The sequence below is a fragment of the Macrotis lagotis genome, chromosome 1 (genome assembly GCF_037893015.1).
Source record: "Macrotis lagotis isolate mMagLag1 chromosome 1, bilby.v1.9.chrom.fasta, whole genome shotgun sequence".
NCBI lineage: Eukaryota > Metazoa > Chordata > Mammalia > Peramelemorphia > Peramelidae > Macrotis > Macrotis lagotis.
The window spans coordinates 238279360-238301174 of NC_133658.1; the positions used below are offsets into that span (position 1 = coordinate 238279360).

Here is a 21815-nt window from a genome sequence, read left to right on the forward strand (position 1 = left end):
GAATATTCCATTAAAGGATTGCAACAGTCATGCAGAGGCAAATTCTAAATCTCAACTCTTCTCTGAACTCAACTAATTTTCAGAAGAAAGGGGAGAACCCATGGGATTCAGAAAATGGTCAATGGTACCTTACACGTGAGAAGAATAGAGGAAATTGCCACCTGCCTTTCCTGATCAGTCATCTGGGTTAAGTAGTAGAAAGAATAATAGACTGAAAAGTAGGAGGCCAGGGTTCCAGACCTGCCTTTGCTATTGCTAATTAGTTGTGTAACCTTGGATACTCACTTTCCTTCTCCCCCTCTCTAGGTCTCACATTGTGAAAGCTGTCTCAAACAATTAGTTAACAAGGGTTCATCGAGTACTGTATGTCCTAGACTCTGCTCATAATTCAGGTGTGTTAGAGAGAAGAGTTTTTTCAGGTACAGATAGAACTTATTAGCTTCTGAGGCTCCTTCAGACTCAGAGATTCTGTAATTTCTCTGTATTCTCAGTAATTTTGAGGTTCAGTGCTAGCACATAGTAGGTGCTTAATAAAGGTTTATTGGCTGACTTATTCATACTAGCATCATAGTGAAGGGATTGTAAATTTTTTTTAAAAGGTACCAGTTCTCTATTATCTTCTTTCTAAAAAAATGTACTTTTCCACAGCTTGATTCCTTTAGAGTTAGACCCCAAATCATTCAAACATCAGATCTGAGCAGAGCTGACAATGACTCCTGATAAGCATAAAGGTCCCTGTCTCAGCCCTCCTCTTAGGGCCTGACAGAGGCAGAAACCAAGCAACAGGCTTCGGCTCCAGGTGGGAAGCTGAAGGCTAAGGTAACCTTCAGTTCCCCATTAAGGATTCCAGGTTTGGTTTTTCTGGGAGAGTCACTGGGGAGTTATCTGGTCTGCTCAGTGGAGATGACAGCTCAAACAGGGAGGAAGGGGTTCTGATTGACAAGAGCTGTCAGTCCTTCTTGAGAATAGCAGGAGAGAGGAAGCTGCTTCCCTTCCCTTCTCAGAGATGTTGTAGGGCTGGGGGTGATGAGAACTTACTATATTGTCTTAAGGAGATGAACTGGGTTTTGGAAGACTACACTTCCTGCCTGAAGTCACTCTGGCATGGTTGGAAAATACACAGTCATTGCCTAATAGCAATTCTTGGACTCTGAAATTTAACTAGTATTTTTCACCAATGATTTTGGAAAATCAAATCTTTTACACCTTTTCCCCTGAATTTCTTCGAACTCAACTTTTCCATCTTTCCCAATAACAATTCTCCATTTCCCATCCCCCATAACTGTACTCAGTCTAAAAACACTTGCATACATACACATTTATATATACATACATATACCTCTATAATTATGTGTAGATATGTGTATATACATATATATTTATAAACTTCCAGTGTTCTCTGTCTTTTTCTCTTTTTCTCTCTGACTCTTCATATATGTGTATGTATAAGTATATATATATATTTATAAACTTTCAATATTCATTCATTCATTCTCTCATTACATAATGTATGTGTGATATGTTTATGATGTGTATGTGTATGAGTGCATTCCTTAGCATAAAGACGGTTAGGACATTCTCAGTTTTCATTCTAATCAATGGGAATTTTCTAAGATTATCTGTTGGTCATTCCTTCCCATAGTTTGGGATATGGTAGAAAGAATACATTGGAAAGAACATTGGGTTGGAGTTGGAGGAGTTGGGTTCAAATCCCTGCCCTACCATTTACCACATGTGTGACTTTGAATTCCTGGTAAGGAGTCATTTCCCATCTCTGGTCCTCAGTTTCCTAATCTGTAAAATGAGAAGATTTGACTAGATGACTTCTAAGATCTTTAATGTTTCTAAATTTATGATCCTATAAATCCTTATGTTTTTATTTACTATTTATGTGACCTGGAATAGGTTATTTCCTCTTTCTTGTATTGCTTCCTATTAAAAAATGATCTAGATTTCTAAGGTATCTTCCAACTTTAACATTTTATGATTCTGTGATTAACATCCTCAAACACTTATGCATTTTTCTTTTCTTTTTTTTTCTTTTTTTTTTAGGTTTTTTGCAAGGCAGATGGGGTTAAGTGGCTTGCCCAAGGCCACACAGCTAGGTAATTATTAAGTGTCTGAGACCGGATTTGAACCTAGGTACTCCTGACTCCAGGGCCTGTGCTTTATCCACTGCACCACCTAGCTGCCCCTGCATTTTTCTATACAAAAGAACTTGTTAAGTACAAAATGGGGAGTCATGGCCAGAAGGCAGAAGTTGGATGTGGTGGTACATGCCTATAACCTCTGCTACTGGGGCTATGGAGACTGAAATTACTGAACACAGGAGCCTGGAGCTTCTGGGGCCCTGTGTTAATTCCAGTGCCAATAGCATGAGAACCTAAGCTGAAAACCACCAGGCAGCCCTAAGGAGGGGCAAACCAGACCAGGTCAGAAAGGAAGCAGGTCAAAGCTTCTGGGCTATTCAACTGTGAAACTGAGTCATAAAATGGGGAGGATTAAGTCTGAAAAAAAAATCTAAGGGGCAGCTAGGTGGCACAGTGGATAGAGCACCCGCCCTGGAGTCAGGAGTACCTGAGTTCAAATCTGACCTCACATGCTTAATAATTACCTAGCTGTGTGGCCTTTGGCAAGCCACTTAACCCCATTTGCCTTGCAAAAACTAAAAAAAAAAATCTAGGGATTAAAGTGGACTGCAGGGTTAAGATGAGTCAACAGTGAAACATAACAGCCCCAAATCTATTGCCATATTAGAATACATCAGAAAGTGTGGTGCACTGGATAAAGCCTTGGAGTCAGGAGAATAGGAGTTTGAATCCAGCCTTAGATACTTGACACTGCTGTTTGTGACCTTGGGCAAGACATTTAATCCTGATTGCTTCACATCCAGGGCCATCTCTAGTCATTCTGATTCATAATTGGCCACTGACAGCTCTAGAGGAGATAGTGAGACCTAGCACAGCACCCCCCCCCCCAACACACACTCAAACCCAATTCATGTGCATGTCACAGAATCACTTCCTTGATGTCATTATCTTTTTTGAGAACAAAGGACCAAAACATCATCACATCAGGAAGCATAATTTCCAGAGCAGTGGATATAACTGTCTCCCTGTACTCTGCCCTAGTCAGGACACATGATTAATATTTATTCAGTTCTGGACACCATATTTTGGGAAGAATATTGACAAACTAGAGCAAATTCAGAGGGGATACAACCAGTAAAGAAACTACCGACTTGTTTAGACTGTAGACTTGAACTGATTAATGGAATGGGGAGATTTCCTTTTATTTAGACAACAGAGGAGGCTGCTAGGTGGAGAAGTGGATAGAGCACCAGCCCCGGAGTCAGGAGGACCTAAGTTCAAATCTGACCCTCAGATACTTAATAATTGCCTAGCTGTGTGACCTTGGGCAAGTCATTCTTAACCCCATTGCCTTAAATTAAAAAAAAAATTTATTTAGACAACAGAAACAACCAGACCCCCCAGACTTTTCAAGACTTCTCAAACACAGACTCTCCTCTATTGTAATCATAGCTATAGACCTTACAGGTCATCATATCCTCAGTTAGAGATGAGGAAAATGAGACCCAGACGAGAAATTAAGCAAATTACCCAAGGTCACACAGATACTAAGTGTCTGCATTGGGATCAACTCTAGGACTATCATTCAATGCTTGATTTTGTTCTCAGGTTTGTAATCCTGATTATCATCCATTCTAAATTTCAAATCCGTCTCCAAACTGCTTTAGTACTTACAGTTTCCAGGTTTCCAATGGCTCCGATGACTTTGATATCAGAGAATCTCAGAGTATGAACTGTGAAGGCAAGAATTGCATTTAGGAAGAGTAGATTCACATTCCCAGGCAGAATCCCCATCCTCACATGAACTGATGCTTGGCAAGAATACAGAGATTCAAGCCATTGAGATTAGGATTCAAATCCCATGCATGGCACTTACTACCTGGGTGACCTTTCAGGGCCTCATTTTCCTCAATTATAAGATGGGGGGGGTGTTCTAAGATTCCTTCTAATTTGAAATTTACAATTTCAAAAATATTCAAAGTCAGGGCAAGAAATCAATGAGAAGGGGACAATGAAACTAGGAAAGGGGGAGGGGAATTATTCCTCCTCAGAGATGAACTAGACTTTCATTCTTCCACCTAGTAGACCCCCCAAAATTTCTAAGTATCTCTTTGCCCCACTTACATGACTGTTATCTCTATATCTTACCATCCCCTCCCCCTCCTCATTCATTCTTTTGCTTCCAAATTCTCCTCTCTCCCTACTCTTACCCCTTCTATTCCCCTCCTCCCACCTAACACTCAATACATTCTGGAGGGAGGAATTTACATCATTCCACTAGAGAGAATTTCACATGCTTGGAATGGATATCCCCCTAACCTACTGATGGATTTGAGGCCTGTTGATTACCCTCAACCCTCATTTATCCTTGGTTAAATGCTTTAAATTAAGAGAATAAATAGTAGGGGACTAATCTTTTAGCAGCATCCAAGAAACTAAGAAGTTAAATTTGCTATTGACCGTATCAATAAAATATCAATGAAAAATCAATAGCCCATTCAGCTATAGCCTTCAAGTACCAACCTGACTCTGATGAAAGGTTAGCTGATATCTCCTCTGGTCTGCAGGGAAATGAAAAATTCTTCTGGACCTTCAATGAGAAAAGAACATCAGAGATAGTGAAGGAAAATACAATAGGTATCCAAAGAAATGACTACATTCTCTTCTCCAGGAGTTGTAGTTACCTACTATGGAGCCCCACTCACATACTAGGAGCAAATATATGCCCACAGACTTGCCAATGATGCTCAGGGCACCACCCTGGAGGAGAGTATGTAGGTCAGAAGAAAGATGAAGATCAAATTAAGAATACTGAATAATATGAGCTTTACTGCTAAAGGGGAAGCTATGTAAACAAGTTTCTTTTGCTATCGGACGAACTCTGAGTACTCAAGGATCAATGTAGCTGTAGACCAAGAGTACAATTTTTCTCCCTTGAAGTATAGTTGAAGCATAGTTATATAGTTGAAGAGGCAGGAACAATAGTTGAATTAGATTCTTTTTATTTTATTCTTTTTTTTTTTTTTTTTTTTTTAGTTTTTGCAAGGCAAATGGGGTTAAGTGGCTTGCCCAAGGCCATATAGCTGGGTAATTATTAAGTGTCTGAGGTTGGATTTGAACTCAGGTACTCCTGACTCCAGGGCTGGTGCTCTATCCACTGTGCCACCGAGCCGCCCTTAATTAGATTCTCTTTAAAATGACTTGGTAGTAAAGAAGGTTGGACTTAGAATGTGGAAAACCTAAGTTCAAATCTTGCCTCAGACTCTTACTAGCTATGTGACTGAGAAAGTCACTCAACTTTTCTCCATCTTATCTTTTACCTCTAAAGAATGATGATACTAGAAGAACCTTCTTCCCAAGGCCATTGTGAAGGCCAAATGAAATTGTATAAGTGTAGTATTTAGCAAATCTCAGAGAACTATATAAATGCTATTGTTACATTTAGCAAGCTTTTGTGACATTGTGAGTACCTTGTCTCTCCCTTAATATAAAGTATTAATTTTGTATATGTTTTGTATTTAATGATCTCTGATCATATGATCAGTCCCCTCATTCCCAATGTAAACTCTCTGAGAATAGGAGTTGTTTTACCTTGTCTTTGAATCCTCAGTACCTAAAAATTAAGAATCTATATGTTTCAATCGTAATAGTCTATGGAGGAACTATTTTGAATAGAAAAAAATTTATGGATTTTTCCATCAACACAAAAACCATACAAGGAGGAAGTCCATTATTGGAGAAATATACAAATAGCTGAAATTATTGGATGAATACATTTTAGGGTCAATCTCTCTCTTCAATTGCTGATTACGTAGGGAAATAGAACTGGTAGTCCAGGTGCTTGCCTTGGGGGTGTTCTGGAAGACTTAACTCAGAAGGATATGAATAAATCACCCTATTTGTCTCAAGGTTCAAAGAGTTACCAGAACCATTCTCTAATCCTTTTTGGATATTCCTGGGAGTTGCCCCCTCAAATAGAAAGTTTTGAAAAAGGTTAAGTGATGGTTGTACATTCCCCAGGTCAGTGACCTGAATTTCCCAAATTGTTGAAACACAAAAATCTTTATTGACCCAGGGAGAAGACTATTGATTTGAAGCAAGACTTGGTTCTATCCCTCTTTACCCTGCAAAATCCTTACCTCTGTCCATGTCTGGTCTTCCCAAGGGTTGCTTCCTAGAGCAGCCTGAATTGTGGTCACTGGAAGAAAAATAACAGCATCAATTTTTTAGTAGTTTATAAGGATCTCCCATCATGCAGCCTCTACACTCCCAGCTTGGCCTCTTTGGTGTCCTTGATCCATTATCAGATTCATTCTGATCGCTGTGTATTCCCTAATGTCATTGTCTCTACCCATGCAAACTGCAGTGACTTACAAAGAGCACACTATGTCTTTGTTTCTGTCACTAATAAGTAACATCTCTGAAAGGACAAAGTGCAGGTTGATCTCTCTACAATAACAGAAGATGTACACTTCTTTCCTCTCCAAATTATCAGGTGGAATGAAGTGTTCCCTGAAAACTGGAAGAAGAGCTTCCCACCAAGAAAGAAAAAGGGATGAATTCTCACCTATTATGGTCTTGAGCAGAAAAGCTATCTCTGCTGACAGGTAAAGGTAGAGGCTTCAAGAAAAGCAGATTTGAGAATTGAATAACTGGCTAAGATGTTTAGAAAAGATATCTGAATTTCTGAACCAGATCTTAAAATGTAAATATGAATGTTCTTGGTCAGGCATTCAGTATACCTAACAAGAGCTGGTTAAAAAAAAGGTATTTGGCATTTTATGAATCTGATCAAGAGAATTTTAAATGTAAAGGGGCAGGAGGGAGACTTAATATATTGGTGTGACAGAAAGTAGCAGGTATTACAAAAAAGAATATCAAAGGAGAGCTGATAATTTGGGGGGTGGAATTTCTGAAAAGAGAGTCAATAAAATCCACAATCTCAGATACAGAAAGTATCTGAGCCTAAAAGTACATGAGTAATAGGCAAGGTCAAGTAGAAATTCTAAGAGAAGGAGGCAAATCTGACCATATAGGAATTGCTGAGTCTTTGTCGGATTGTGATTGTGATAGGAATATGGCTCTGGATGGATAAAATTCACTTAAAAAGAACAGAATAGATAAAAGGGATGGTGGCATAGTAATGTACAATTAGAATGAATACTCAAGTGAGAGAATGCAGGAAATAAAGCAAGAAAGCATTTGAGTGAAGATTAACAAAGGAAGAAAGAAACTGATATTTCATGGGAGTATGCCAAAGACCACCTAGACAGAAGAAGGAAATGAGTGATGAATTCATCAAAAAGATCCCAGACTTGGCCCAGAAGTATGTTATAGCTCTAATGGGGGACTAGAACTATTCATGTATCTGCTTGAATTCACTTCTGTTCAAAAGTTGAGCAACTGGATAAATTGTTTATTTTCTTAATTATAATTTCATTTTTCAAAAGATACAAGAATCAAAAGGGAGAACTGCAAGTGTAGATTCAATTTTGACCAAGAAAAAGGAACTGACTATTAAAGTAGAAAAGATTAGAATCTTAGGAAAAAGTAGAATTTGATGGAATTTTGATAGAGAAGGGGAGGAAAAATCATAGTGTGGCACTATAGAAACCTGGAAGACCTGAGTTCAGAGCTAGCCTTAAGTATTTGCTTGCTCTCTGATTTTGGTCAAGGAAAATTTTTCAATGCATCAGTTTTCTTATGTGTAAATAGGGTTTAATAATAGCTCCTCCCTCACAGGGTTGTCTTGAGGATCAAATGAGACAATGGATGTAAAGCCCCCATAATCCACAGCAGGATGCTTCCACTCTCATCCCACTGGAATAATGGATTTCAAACCTGGAATGCCATGCTATCTTATCTCGCCTAGAATCTGACTTCTACTAAATTTCCATCTCCATACAAAGCCACTCCCTATCTTTTCTAACTCCCTTTTATGTGTGTTCTTCCACCCACTGGAATGTATCATGACTTCATCACCAGCACCTAGCAAGGCTGCTTTAGTCTACAGACTTAAGCAGACACTTAAAGGATCATGAATCATTGGACTGAGAGCCGCAAGGAACCTTAGAAAACATTTGTTCCAATTCCTCTTATTTTGCAGAGAGGAAACCGACGCCCAAAGACTCATCTTCCTGAGTTCAAATCCAGCCTCAGACATTTATTAGTTGTGTGACCCTTGTTTGCCTTTCTTTTCTTATCTGTAAAATGAGTTGGAGAAGGATAAAACAAACCACTCTTGTATCTTTGTCAAAGAAAATACCAAATGAGGGTCACATAGAGTTGAATGTAGTTGTAAATGACTAAATGATAAGCTTAGCACAGTGCCTGAAACTTAATAAGTTCTTAATAACATTCTATCTAGCTATCTATTATACTCTTCAAATCTTAAAGCTCTATTCAAATATCAGCTATTATAGTTTGCTATACATGCTTCAAGGGGTTTAGAGAGAGGATAGGTGGGTTACCTAAACTTCAAGGAAAGCTCCTGAAAGAAGGCTAGGACGTTCTGTGACAAAAAAAAAATATTTTGCACTAAAAAGAAAATGTCTCAAGAACTGAATCTGGGTGCTCAAGGATCTCATGGTGGGGAGGGTGTCTATGTTTCTGTAGTTCAAGGGGCCACAATTTTGTAAGTATGGACAATACCCCCCCCATGTTGATCGTTCCTATTGCTTTGTCTGAAAAACTCAGCATTTTATGAGCAAAGTAGTGAACCTTTCTGAATTAGGATCATCTTCATATCTTAATGAGGCACCAGAGGAAGACATTAGGGGAATATCAAATAGCTTAGCTTAACAAACAAACAAAACTAAGGTTTTAAAAAATAGATTTCTGTACCTTTGATTTTTACATCACCTACATTTCCCTCTGAATCCCTTCCATTCTTCCTTCAAAGAATGCCATTCCTTATCACAAAGACTTTTAAAAAAGAAGAAGATAAAAAGGCAAAAAAAACAAACATAATTAATATTTCTTTAAAAATCTGACAATAGATGCAATCTTTGACATCTATGGACCTCTACCATAAAAGGAGGGAGTGGGAAGAAACAATTTCTCATATCTTTTCTTTTGGGACAATCTTGGTCATAATTTCAGGACATTCAATAATAATTGTTTAGTTATTGTTCTTTCCTATTTACATTACTGTAGTCATTTTGGTATGTTATTTTCCCAGTTCTGTCTATTTCATTTTGCATTAGTTCAAATTAAGACTTTCCATGCTTCTCCATATTCAACATATTCATCATTTCTGAAACAAAATTATATTCCATTTCATTTATGTACCACAATGTTTTTAACCATTCCCCAATACCTACTTTGCTTCCAATTCCTTACTACCATAAAAGGTGCTGCTACAAATATCTTGGACAATAAGACAGCATGGTAGAGTGCTAGGTTTAGGGTCATCTTGCTAAGTGCATCTCAGTTTGCTCATCTGTGATGAACTGATGAAGGAAATGCCAAACCACTTCAGTATCTTTGCCAAGAAAATCCCAAATTGGGTCATGAAGAGTCAGAAACAACTGAACAACAACACAAATATCTTGGTATATATGGAATCTTTGTTTTTGTCATTTACCTATGGAGGTATCTGTCTAGCAGTAAAATCTCTGAGTAAAAAGGTATAGACATTTAAATATCCATTTATTTGCAAAATTCCAAAATATTTTCCAAAATGATCAAATAAATTCTCAGTAGTTTCATCATCAATGCATTGGGTACCTGTATATTCACAATGCCTCCAAAATGTATAATTCTTTTGTTTTGTCATCTTTGACATTTTTCTGGGTGTGAGGTATTTTACCCTCAGAATGATTTTTATTTGAACAATTGTAATTTCTCTTTATTAATGATATGAACAAAAGAAAATTTTCAAAAAAGTCTAAGATTTTTAATGATTAGCAAAGATTTGAAGTGATTATGATTTTAAAAATATATAAGTATATGATATTTATATGATACTGATATATATCTTGAAGATAGGGGTAAAGGCATGTAACTAAGTATGAAGACTCTTGATAGGTAGTATCAAAAATATTTAAGATCTTTCTGTTAGTTTTTACTGTGTTTCCCTGGTATGCATTGATCTAAATTGAATGTGATGAGAGAGAAATCATATCCTTAAGGAAGAAACATAAAGTATGAGATATAGCAGAATTACATAATAACATTTTTTTAAAATTAAAGGTAATAATAGTCTTTGGTCTTTGTTCAAACTCCACAATTCTTTCTCAGGATACAGATGTTATTTGCCATCACAGATATACCAAAATTGTGCCCGATTGTTGCCCTATTGGTATGAGCAAGTCCATTAAGGTTGATCATCACTCCCATGTTGCTGTTAGGGTGTACAATGTTCTGGTTCTGCTCATCTCATTCAGCATCAGTTCATGCAAATCCCTACAGGCTTCTCTGAATTCCCATCCCTCCTGGTTTCTAATAGAACAATAGTGTTCCATCACATACATATACCACAGTTTATTAAACCATTCCCCAAGTGATGGACATTCACTCAATTTCCAATTCTTTGCCACCACAAACAGAGCTGCTACGAATATTTTTGTACAGGTGATGTTTTTACCCTTTTTCATAATCTCTTCAGGGTATAGGCGAAAAAAGAACTTTCTGAATGAGCTAAAGATATCATTTGAACATGAATGGGGAGGGGGCATTACTGTTCAGGCATAAGTTGAACTAAATGGTCTTCTGGAGTCTCTTTGAACTCTGATATTTAAAGATTCCATAATGCCATAACCACATGGTATTTTGGGAAGCACCTTGGATTTGGAGTCAGAAGACCTGAGTTTGAATGGTAGCTTCATTATTTACAAGTCATATGACCTAGAGAGGGGAGGTATTTAACCAGTTTGTAAACCTATGGGTTGAACTATGTCTCTACCATTTCTAAATCTTATGATCACTCATCCTTCATTTAAGGATATACAGTGATAGAGAACTCCTCAGTTCCTAAGAAAATCCATTCCACTTTGGGGTAGCTCTAATAGTTTTGAATTTTTTCCCCTTATATTGGAACCAAAAATAAGAGCTGAACATTTACAATAATAATTTCACCATAGGAGGTCCAACCAAGGTACTGAATTATAGACTTCAAGTCCTATATCACCAAATGTCTATTGGACATCTATCAGATGTTCCTGAAGTAAGTTTTTCAATTTCACATTCCAAAATGAAGTTCATCATTTCCCTCAAACCTGCCCTTATACTCAATATTCTTTTTTTTTTTGGTCTTTTTTTTTTTAGGTTTTTGCAAGGCAAATGGAGTTAAGTGGCTTGCCCAAGGCCACACAGCTAGGTAATTATTGAGTGTCTGAGACTGGATTTGAACCCAGGTACTCCTGACTCCAGGGCCAGTGCTTTATCCACTACACCACCTAGCCACCCTATACTCAATACTCTTATTTCTGTCAAGGGCACCATTATCCTTCTAGACATCCAGGTTCACAACCTTGGAATCATCCTCAACTCCTCTCTCCTTCATTCCATATATCTAAGTTGCCAAGTTCTGCTGGTTCAAGTTCCACAATGTCTTCCTATCCCTCTGCTTCTCTTCATTCCTGTTGCAGCTTTTTTTAATTCCAGTATTCTCTCTTTATTCCCTATACATGATCCTATATGATAAATATGAGAAACAAAAGTCACTAACTTTCCATTCATTTTCTCTCTTCCATCATCTTCCCTGAGTCTACTTTTGGTTTGAAACTATCTACCTTTTTGATAAAGGCAACTAGAATGCTGTGTCTGGATCAGGAAGACTCATCTTTATGAGTTCAAATTTGGCCTAACCTTGTTTGTTTTAGCTTCCTCATCTGTAAAATGAGCCAGAGAAGGAAATGGCAAAGCATTCCAGTATCTTTGCCAAGAAAACAACAAAATGGGTTCACAAAGAGTCAGGTATAAATGAAAGGAATGAACAACAACACTTTCAGGTTAAACATTGCTGCCAGAACTCGCCCTTGGTTGCAATTCACCAGTGTAAATCAAAGGTACAATTTCATCTTTTATCATCTATTAACACATTAGCAGACATTACTAGTTTTATCAGTTGCCTAGAAAACACTATGATTATGACTGGAATATAGTACAATATAAGGAATCTGTACTAGTACTGTGGTGTCCAACTATTTTCAGTTTGATAACTCTTTTGCCAAGAATTGCATGAGAAAAGGGTTCAACCTCTGCTTCTTTTCCTAGTCTCATCATGTTTTCCATCCTCACCCACTAATAATTTGCTGTTTGCTGGGAACCCAGATAACCCAGCTTGGTGGGTAAACCCAGCTTGCTAAATAAAAGTTTAAAAATTAAAAAAAAATTCAACCTTAAACTGACTGGTTTCACATCCAGCCATTTATTTTATTGGAAGTAAATTTATATCAAAATGGGGTTGTGCTATCAATTCACTGATTATAGACAGGGAATATACTGTCTCTGGACCATAGTTCTCCCAATCTAAAAAATGAAGTCTTTACAAGATCTAAATGCTAAGCTACAAGCTAAGCTACACAAGAAAACAACCAAACCATCTAGAAAGATGCTGAAATAGGACATCTTTAAAGGTAAGTGGGGTACAGTGAATACAGGAAGTAAAGAGAAGAGGTCAATAAAGGGGACCCAGAAATCTAGCTTTATCTCCTTTGCATCTTTGATCACAGTTCATCTTAAGTCTCTTTCTCATCAGAGTCAGAAACTCATCCCTCATTTAGAGCATTTTATTTGCAATTCCATTGAATGTCCAAGTTTGGAAGGATTCATACAGACCAAAGGACTATTTACCTTTATTTTAGAGATGATGAAATCCAGGACCATAAAGGTGAGATGATTTGTTCAAAGTCCCCTCAGGAATTGAATGACAGAGCCAAGACCAGAGGCTGGCCCTTTTGTTTCCTAAGTCAGGACTTTTCATCACAACACTCAGATTCAGATGCACTCCATCTACCAATGTATAAGTACACACACAGTGCAGCTCCCTGTCCTTGTGGGCATGTTCTAAGTAATAGGGACCCAATTAGAGGCAACCTCAATGTAGTGGTGAACTGGATTCAAATCTTGCTATTGAAACAGCTTGGCTCTATAATTCTGGACAAATACTTCCAGACAACTTTAAGATTCTAAAAATTGCAAAGCAGGTACCTAAATTGATAGAGTGACTTTCCTACATGAAATCACAGCTCTTAGTTCATAAAAAAAGATTATACAACCAAATCTGATCCTTAGAAATCTCCTATTTACAGCACTAAACTGCTCCAAAAAATATCAAAACAAATCACAATGACCCCTCAAGAAATTCAGAAGACCTGGGTTCAAATTCCACTTCTGTTCCTTACACCCCATGTGACTTTTGGCAAGTTATCAACTTCCCTGAGCCTCAGTGAGAAGTGTTAGATGATTCTTAAGTTCTTTCCAGGCCTAAATCTATGAGTCTATGGTCCTGGGCTCATCCTGGATTTCCCTTGCAGCAGCCATAAAAGAGTGATAGGAAAATTATTATCTCCATTTACTGATTGTATTAACTAAGCACATGATTGTTAAATAGGACAGCTAAAGATTGAATCCAGAGCTCCTGATCACTAGTCCAGTGATCTTTCCATCAAAAACACAAGATCTCTTTGATCCAATGAATTTGCCTTTTCTTATCAATGGAAGATTGCATCTTTTCCCCTCATCTAAGACAAATGCCAAAATCCAATATAAAGAAGCAAATGGAATTTGACTCTACCTCTTCTTTCGTGTCTGTGTGTCCTTTAGAGGTAGGAAGGAGGGAAGTAGGTAGGAGGCAGATAGGAGGTTTAGTGGATAGAGTACTGAACTTAGAGTCAAGATAGTTCAAGGAAGATATAGGTTCAAATCTGGTCTCATACCCTTAATAACTATGTGATCTAAGGCAAGTTACTTAACCTCTGTTTTCCTTAATCCACTGGAGAAAGAAATGAAAAACCACTCCAATATCTTTGGCAAAAAAAAAAATCCATGGACAGTATTTCATAGGGTCATGAAAAGTCTGACACAATGAAGCAACAACAACAATGGAGGAGCCCTCCACTTAAGTCCTGTTGTGATTCCTCATGGTGGTAAGGCAGTCACCCTGGGTTTTCCAATGCTGTGCTAGCATTGAACCTGTCAGAATGCAAATACTGGTAATAATAAAAATAGCTAAAACTTATTTAGCAATTACTATGTGACAGGTATTATGCTAACACTTTACAATGATTATCTCATTTGATCTTTACAAAAACCCTGGAAGGCAGGTACTATCATTTCCCCCATTTTTATATGAGACAAACAAACAGGGTTAAGTGATGTGCTCAGGGTCTCATAAGTAGAGTAAGTATGTGAGGTCAAATTTGAACTCAGGTCTTCTTGTCCTTAGGCCCAGTGCTCTCTCCACTGTATCAACTCGTAGGCTACATGTCTGTGTGCAAACAACAATTCTACCTAAATCTGGAGAGTTTTGTCATAAGGCAGATCAATTTCTGTGTGCAGAATATTGGTCTACCAGATATATATATATGAAGTTCCAACAAAATACAGGTAGAGAAGGAAGTAGTGTACTCCATCACCAAGATACAAGCACACACAGTGCAGCAGCCTGTCCTTGTAGGCATACTCTAAGTAATAGGGACCCAATTAGAAGTAGCCTCATTGTAGAGGTGACTGGGATCCAAATCTTGCTATTGAAATAACTTGACTCTATGAATCTTGACAAATACTTCCAGAGAACTCAAAGATTCTTAATTGCAAAGCAGATGCCTAAATTGATAGAGGGGCTTTGCTAAAGGGTGCTAAATTTAGTGGGCACCAAGTTTAGAGGGGCAAAAATCTCTTACAGTCTTTTCTCCTTGCCCTGTGCAGTAACTGACCTCTTGAGAAGTAGTCTCAAACCAGCATCCCCTAGTTCTTGTCAACCTTTTCCCCTATGACATAACAGGTTAATTCATTCCTAACTGAGAGCTTGACTTGGACCATAGGTCCAGGGAAAGGTTTGTGCCACTTATTCTGAGAATAAAAATTCCTAGTTATGTATTGTCATCAGAGTCTGCCTTCAAGGAGACTTAGAAGAACCTAGGAGTTCTAGTGGAACCCTAGATCACAGAATAATAGAACATTAACACAGCAAAAGAACTTAGAGATTTAGACCACTCCCGTTCTTTTTTTTAACCAAAGGAGGAAACTGAGGGAAAGATAGATTAAAGTACCCACTTTATTACACAGTCATTAAATGGCAGTGCTGGACCAGCACTATAGTAAATAATCTCTTTTCATTTTTTCTATCACAAATGTCATAGATTAAGCATGCCAGAAATCAGTCTTTTAAATTACATGACTAGGACTTTGAATGTTTCTTTGCAAGTGGTTACCAAGAGATTCCAATATCTCTGACAATTAGCAACATCCTTGCCTCAGATAAGTCCTGACTTTAGTCCATAGTCCAGGGGACCAACTGAGCAACTGGGAATCAATATCAAAGAATACTGATAATGATCAGTTATATAACTCCTGATGGATCACAAAGTGCTTTCCATTCTCCCTTTTAATTCTCACCACTATCCTGTGAGGTAGGTAGAGTAAGTCTTATTATACCCAGTTTACAAGTTAGTCAACTGAGGCTCACAAAGCCGAAATGCAACTTCAGTCAAGTCATTTAAGATTTAGGACCAGGCATCTAGCTGGTACTTTTAAAAATGTTTTTGGATTCATGATGAAAGGATTGGATATTGAAAGGATATCAAAGAGGTTGTCTAACTCAGGGGTTCTTGATCTTGTTTGTATCACGGAACCCTTTGTCAATCTGGTGAAACCATCTCCAAAAAAAATTAATGCAAAAAATAAAATCCACAGTATTACAAAGTGAAGCAATTATTTTAAAATACAGATGTGAAGTTTTTTCTTATCCAAGTCCATAGACCCTCTGATCTATCCATGGATCCCATTTAAGAACCTCTGATTTTATCTATTACATTCAATTCAAAGATGATGAAAATGAGAAGTGAAGTGATTTGTCCAAAATAAGAACTACTAAGTAACAGAAGTAGAATTCAGACCTAGGTCTTACTTGAGAAATCATCTCCACTCTCATTTATTGTCCCAACCACTTCCTCTATTCTTGTTTCTTGATTTGCTAGAATTCCATGCAGGCAGGCATTCTGGGGAGATGATAGCATCCCCACTCCCAACCTGCTCAAGAATTTCATTGCCTCTACCCTCCCCATACCCTCAAATTTCTGTGATCTCAAAGTTTAAGGAATGAAGAGCAACTTTTCATCACACAAAAGGATAGGGACTCCTGCCTTAGATGAATGAGCATCTTGAACATGACCCAAGGAAGATGCCTCCCAAACCAGTACATGTTTCCATAAAGTTCACAGGTAGGATCAGAGATTTCAGTTGGACCTAGGAGGTTATCTCTTCTACCCCCTCATTTGAAAGATGAGAAAGCTGAGCTTCAGAAAGATAGTCTTCCAACCTCCCAGAGATTTGTTGCATCCTCTCTCTGGACAAGATCCATTGGCCTTAAGAGGGATTGTTTAATCCCCTGCCCCCACAAAAACTAGGGTAAAAGTTTCAAACTCATTTGCCCCTTGCATTTCCAAACGGCTTATTGTTAGTAACTAGGCAACTGGGGCAGGAGTGGGTGTTGTTATGAAACAACCCAGAGTGCCTTATCTGCCCTTCAGCTTTATCACACATTACTCCCTGCAGTCAGAGGTTGTAGCCAAACTGTATTTTTTCAACATTTCTTACCCCCATCTCTCATTCTGTCCTGTTCAATCTCTTTGATTTTGGTATCATTGTCCCCATGATTGGAATGGTCTTGTGCGCCCTTCTCTCTTCCTTCAAGGTCCAAATTCAGGGTCACCAACAACATGAATAACTGATTTGCACAATCAAAAATCAATCTTTCCCTCCACAAACTCTCCTAGAAGTTTGTCTAGACCTTTCCTCTGCACTTATCATATTCTGCCTTGCATTATAGCTATTGAGGTTTGTGCTTCCTTCCACTAAAGTACTTCCAAAAATGTACATCTCTCTTTAAAGAAAATGGGGATTATGGCTACAGAGTATTTGATGTATTGTGGAAATAGTGTGGGGATTAGTTTTTGCTAAGTGATTGAAATTATTTTTAATATATTTTTATAAGATAAGACTTTCCAGGTTTGGCAGAAGGGAGAGATTATAGCTGAAGAAGAAAATGATAAAAAAGCAAAAGGCATCAATAATATTGGAGCAGCTAAGTGGTGCAGTGAATAGAGCATTGGGTTTAGAATCTTCATAAGTTCAAATCCAACCTCAGAAACTTACTAATTGTGTGACACTAGGCAAGTCACTTAACCCTATTTGTCTCAGTGTCTTCATCTATAAAATGAACTGAATAATGGAATGGCAAACCACTCCAGTATCTTTGCCAAGAAAACCTCAAAATGGGATCACAAAACAGTTAGACATGACTGAAATAACTGAACAATAGCAATCAATAAAATAGAAAGTGGGGGGGGGCGGTGAAAAAAGATCGGAAGACCCTGAATCTCCAAGGAGAGCTACATCTTAAAGACAGAGAGACAGAGACTGAGAGATCCTTTATTCAACTATGGAAGTGAACCTGGTTTCCTGGAAACTTTACCTGAGGAGTCTAGTCCCTGAAAAATCTGAGCAAACCAGCTATTTCTGAGGCTGGAGAAACTCAGCTCCAGAGGACTAGTCAGTCACTAGTGATAACAGCTTCATAAGGATCTGTGAACTCCATTGGGAGAGGGAGTAGTCTTTTGAAATACATTACTAAAAGAAGGGTCTAATGAGTTAGAAGCATACTAAAATCAGCTGTATTGACTGGGGAGAGCTAGTTGTTAAATTTTCAGGATTAGCTTCAGAAATTAGCAAATGACACATATCAGGGTTTGATTTATTATTTGGTTGATTGTCTACATTTAGGAAAGTTATAGAGAACATGTGAAAATTTTAAAGTGTGTTAGGGACTAGTTGTTGAACATTTACCAGCGTACTCCTCTGTTCTCTCTATAAATTCACAGAGGTAGGATTTTTGTCTTATTCCATTTCTTTATACTTAGCGAAATTGCTCTATGTTGGCAATAAATCAGAAATGAATCAGAAATGGATCAGAAAAACATGAAGTCTCCAAGGAGAGTTACATCTGAATGTCACAGATCCATAGGATCATAAATTTGGAGCTATCTTAAATGCCATTACCCTCATGTCACAGATGAGAAAACTGAGACCCAAATGGCTTAAGGGACTTGGTTCTTAAATCTAGAAACAGGATAGGAGAATCAGGGTCTCTGGATTCTGCTGAGGCTGCTAGATGGTTCAATGAATAGAGCATAGGGAGTTGAAATCAGGAAGACTCCAGTTCAAATTCAACCTCAGACACTCACTAGTTGTGTGACCATGGGCAAGTCACTTAACCTCTATCTACCTCAGTTTCTTCAACTATAAAATAGATATAATAATTACATCTATCTCCCAGGGTTGTCATGAGGGTAAAATATTATTTGTAAAGCTTTTAGTATTGTGCCAGGTACATAGTAAGTGCTATATGAATACTGGCTATTTTCACTATTATTACTCCTGATTCTGCTACTCGTGACTGGAGATGGTTGGAGACAAACACAATCCATCTTTGCACCACATACTTTTACCTCTACCTAACTGGAGAGAGGAATGTTTGCCTGCTCTCCCAAAGAGCTTCGCGCCATCTAACCCCAAAACAAGTTGTTCATTTTTGTTGGTTTGGGGAAGATAAGGAGGAAAAGTAAAAGTAATTGTCTGGCATTGAATGGTCTCGAACAATTGGACAGCTGGGGGACTAAACTTTTCCCTTTTTGCTGACTACTCTGGCACTCCAGGCTTTGAAGATTGCATTTGGAAAGTTTACAAGGCTTGAGAATCCTTTCATGAACTGTACCACTTCCATGTTCTGGAAGTGAGTATAAAAATCTCCAACTGATCTTCTGTGTTCTAAGAAAAAGTTTGCTGTGGTTTTGTTTGTTTGTTTGTTTTTTAAATAAGAAATAGCAGCGGAGAGAACACTAAATTTTGATTAAGAAGGTCTTCTGTATGTAGGAGGAAAATTCCAAATCTACAAACAATTTTATTAAATAGTTATCTAGAAGGGAGGAATTAAGGAAATAGGTATTTATTAAGGGCCTGCTATGTGCTAGCCACTGTTAAGTACTTTAAAATATAAACTCAACTGAGCCTCACAACAATGTGATGTAGTAGAAGATTATTATTATCTCCACTTTCCAGGTGAGGAAACTGAGGCAGATAGAGATTTTTGGTGACTTTCTCAGATTCACACAGCTAATAAGAATCAGTAGTTGGTTTTGAACTGAGGTCTTTATGAATTTAGATCCAACACTCTGTTCATCACCATTGAGGCAGCACAATACTATGGAAAGAATACTGACTTTTCAGACAAGAGATCCTACCTCTACCTTTTAGGTCAGGAAGACTTCAGTTCAAATTTAGATTCAGATACTTACTAATTGTATAATTCTGGGCAAGTCACTAATCCTCTATCTGCCTCAATTTCCTCAGCTGTAAAACAGGGATAATAAAAGTGCTAAGGAAAACTGTGTGACCTTGAATGAATCACATAAGTAGTCTAGGTCCTAACTTGAAAAATAAAGAAAGTTGGACTAAATGACCCCTGGGGTCTCTTTCAGTTCAGGCACTCTATGATCCTCAGATTTTAAAATATACTAAAGTTTGTGCTGGTTTCTGCAGGAAATAAGGTAAAACAACTTTGTTTAGACCCTGACAGAACTCATAGTCTAACACTGGAATAAAGAAGATAAGGGAGCTCAAAGATTTGAAAGACTTTAATGAACATGAATACATAATAAAGGCCTTACCCAGAGCTCAAGTTTCAGCTTTGTGTCCATTGCCATTTAGTCATCTGATAGGAAAATGGAGAATTCTGGGGAATTAAAAAACTGGAAAACCCTGAATCCCAGAATCCTTTACAAGCTAGTTGAAGATTAGCTTCTAAAGTGGATGCTGACTAGGTATAGTCTAGTCATCAAAGATGAAAAACAAAGAGGTATAAGGAATGTCCATCTTAATAGAATGAAGTCTACCAGGGACAGGAAGTCTAGTGCTGCCTAGAATCAAGAAGACCTGAGTTCAAATTTGATTCAGACTTACTAGCTGTGTGACCCTGGGTAAGTCACTTAACTCCTGTTTACTTCAATATCATCATCAGTAAAATGAGGATAATAATAGTATCTATCTCACAGGATTATTGTGAGGATCAAATAAGATAATAATCATAAAGGCATTTTTGTAAACCTTAAAGCACTATATAAATGCTACTTATTATTATAATTAGAGATAATATCATCAAAGACAGAAGTCAAAAACTTTCTTAGGACAAAACATCAACATTTACTGCTTGGGTTTGATTGAATAATCCATTGAAGGAGTTCTAAGAGCTTTTAAGCATCAAAGACTGCTTTGTACAAACAAAAATGGATGTACACAATTATGTATATTTAAAGGACTATACATTAATTATAGCAGCTGCTTCATCATATAAATAATAAAGTAGCACTAGAACATCAAGAGGAATGAAAAGACACACTATTAGAAAAACGTTCAGAGGACCTGGCACAAAATAATCCTTAGTTAAATGTTAGTTGTTGCCATTATTACAACCATGGGTAGACAGACACTGGAGATTGGGACATTTGATTCCAAAAGTAGATTTAAACCTGAAGCCACTAACAAACTTTGAGTTTGTTCTGTGTTCCAAAGAGCTTGGTGCCTGGGGCAAGGAATTTCCTAAAGAAGAAATAACTATTCTAACCAAGGCCTTGAGAAGTTGACAGACCCTTCCTTTTTGGATAGAAAGTGCCTACAAAGGCATTTTCCTTAGCTCTGTTATTGAATCTTTGGGCCTTTTAACTTTTTTTCTAAAAGCGTTTTACCCGAGAAAGCCTCTGGACTCTATACGAAAAAAGCTATAGTAGAATTTATTCTTCCCATGAGGAAAAAAGAACACTCCAGCTTCAATCAACATCATTTGGGGGGGGGGAGCAAGATATTGACTTGTTACAAGTAAACTTCTATCTAATCTCAAAAAAATATGGGAATGAGAGAAATTGTAACTAATAATAATAATAATAATAATAATAATAATTTGGCAAATGAAATCTAAGTGATTTACTTTTGGATGGAGTCTGTAATCCAAAGACCTTTCCATGAACACATCTATGTGAACTCAGCCAACAATATGTCAGCAAAAATTGTGAAATAAATAGCTGTCATAAAGATTAGCTTATAAAAATAGAGGGGTTTATTATTGTAATTCAAGATCAGGTCATTGACAGAAAAGCTTGTAGAAGGGTTATCTTTATAGAACCCAGACATAATGATCAATATATATTTTATATAAAGTTATAATAGAAACCGGACAAAACATCATTTGAGCCAGTAAAAATTTAGTATATGAAACAAAACATCAGAAGCTCACTATAGTTCATGAACTTACTAAACCCCATATTACAAAAACAAGCCTTGAAATAGCCTTGGAAAATTCAACCAATAAACACAGACCAACTAAAGTCAACAATTACTGAACATCATATAGATTCATAAAAATGTAAGAACAATATTTTGATAGCTATCACTAAACTTCCTGCTCATAAGGTCCAAGCTACATGGATCAAAAAACTTCCAAAATATTGA

At 37.4% G+C, this 21815-nt stretch overlaps 1 protein-coding gene across 5 annotated transcripts in view; it reads right to left on the reverse strand.

Moving 5' to 3' along the window:
- PLB1 (phospholipase B1) overlaps positions 1-21815 on the reverse strand; it is a 224008-nt gene that overhangs the window by 176457 nt on the left and 25736 nt on the right. For 4 of the 5 annotated variants that reach the window (XM_074209801.1, XM_074209798.1, XM_074209799.1 and 1 more), the window contains 3 exons: positions 6230-6288; positions 4614-4680; positions 3765-3823 (listed from right to left, as the gene is read on the reverse strand). In XM_074209801.1, the coding sequence (XP_074065902.1) occupies positions 3765-3823; positions 4614-4680; positions 6230-6288 (185 nt within the window). Of the gene's footprint in view, positions 1-3764; positions 3824-4613; positions 4681-6229; positions 6289-21815 lie in introns of those variants that run through there. The other variant, XM_074209802.1, reaches the window with a different exon arrangement.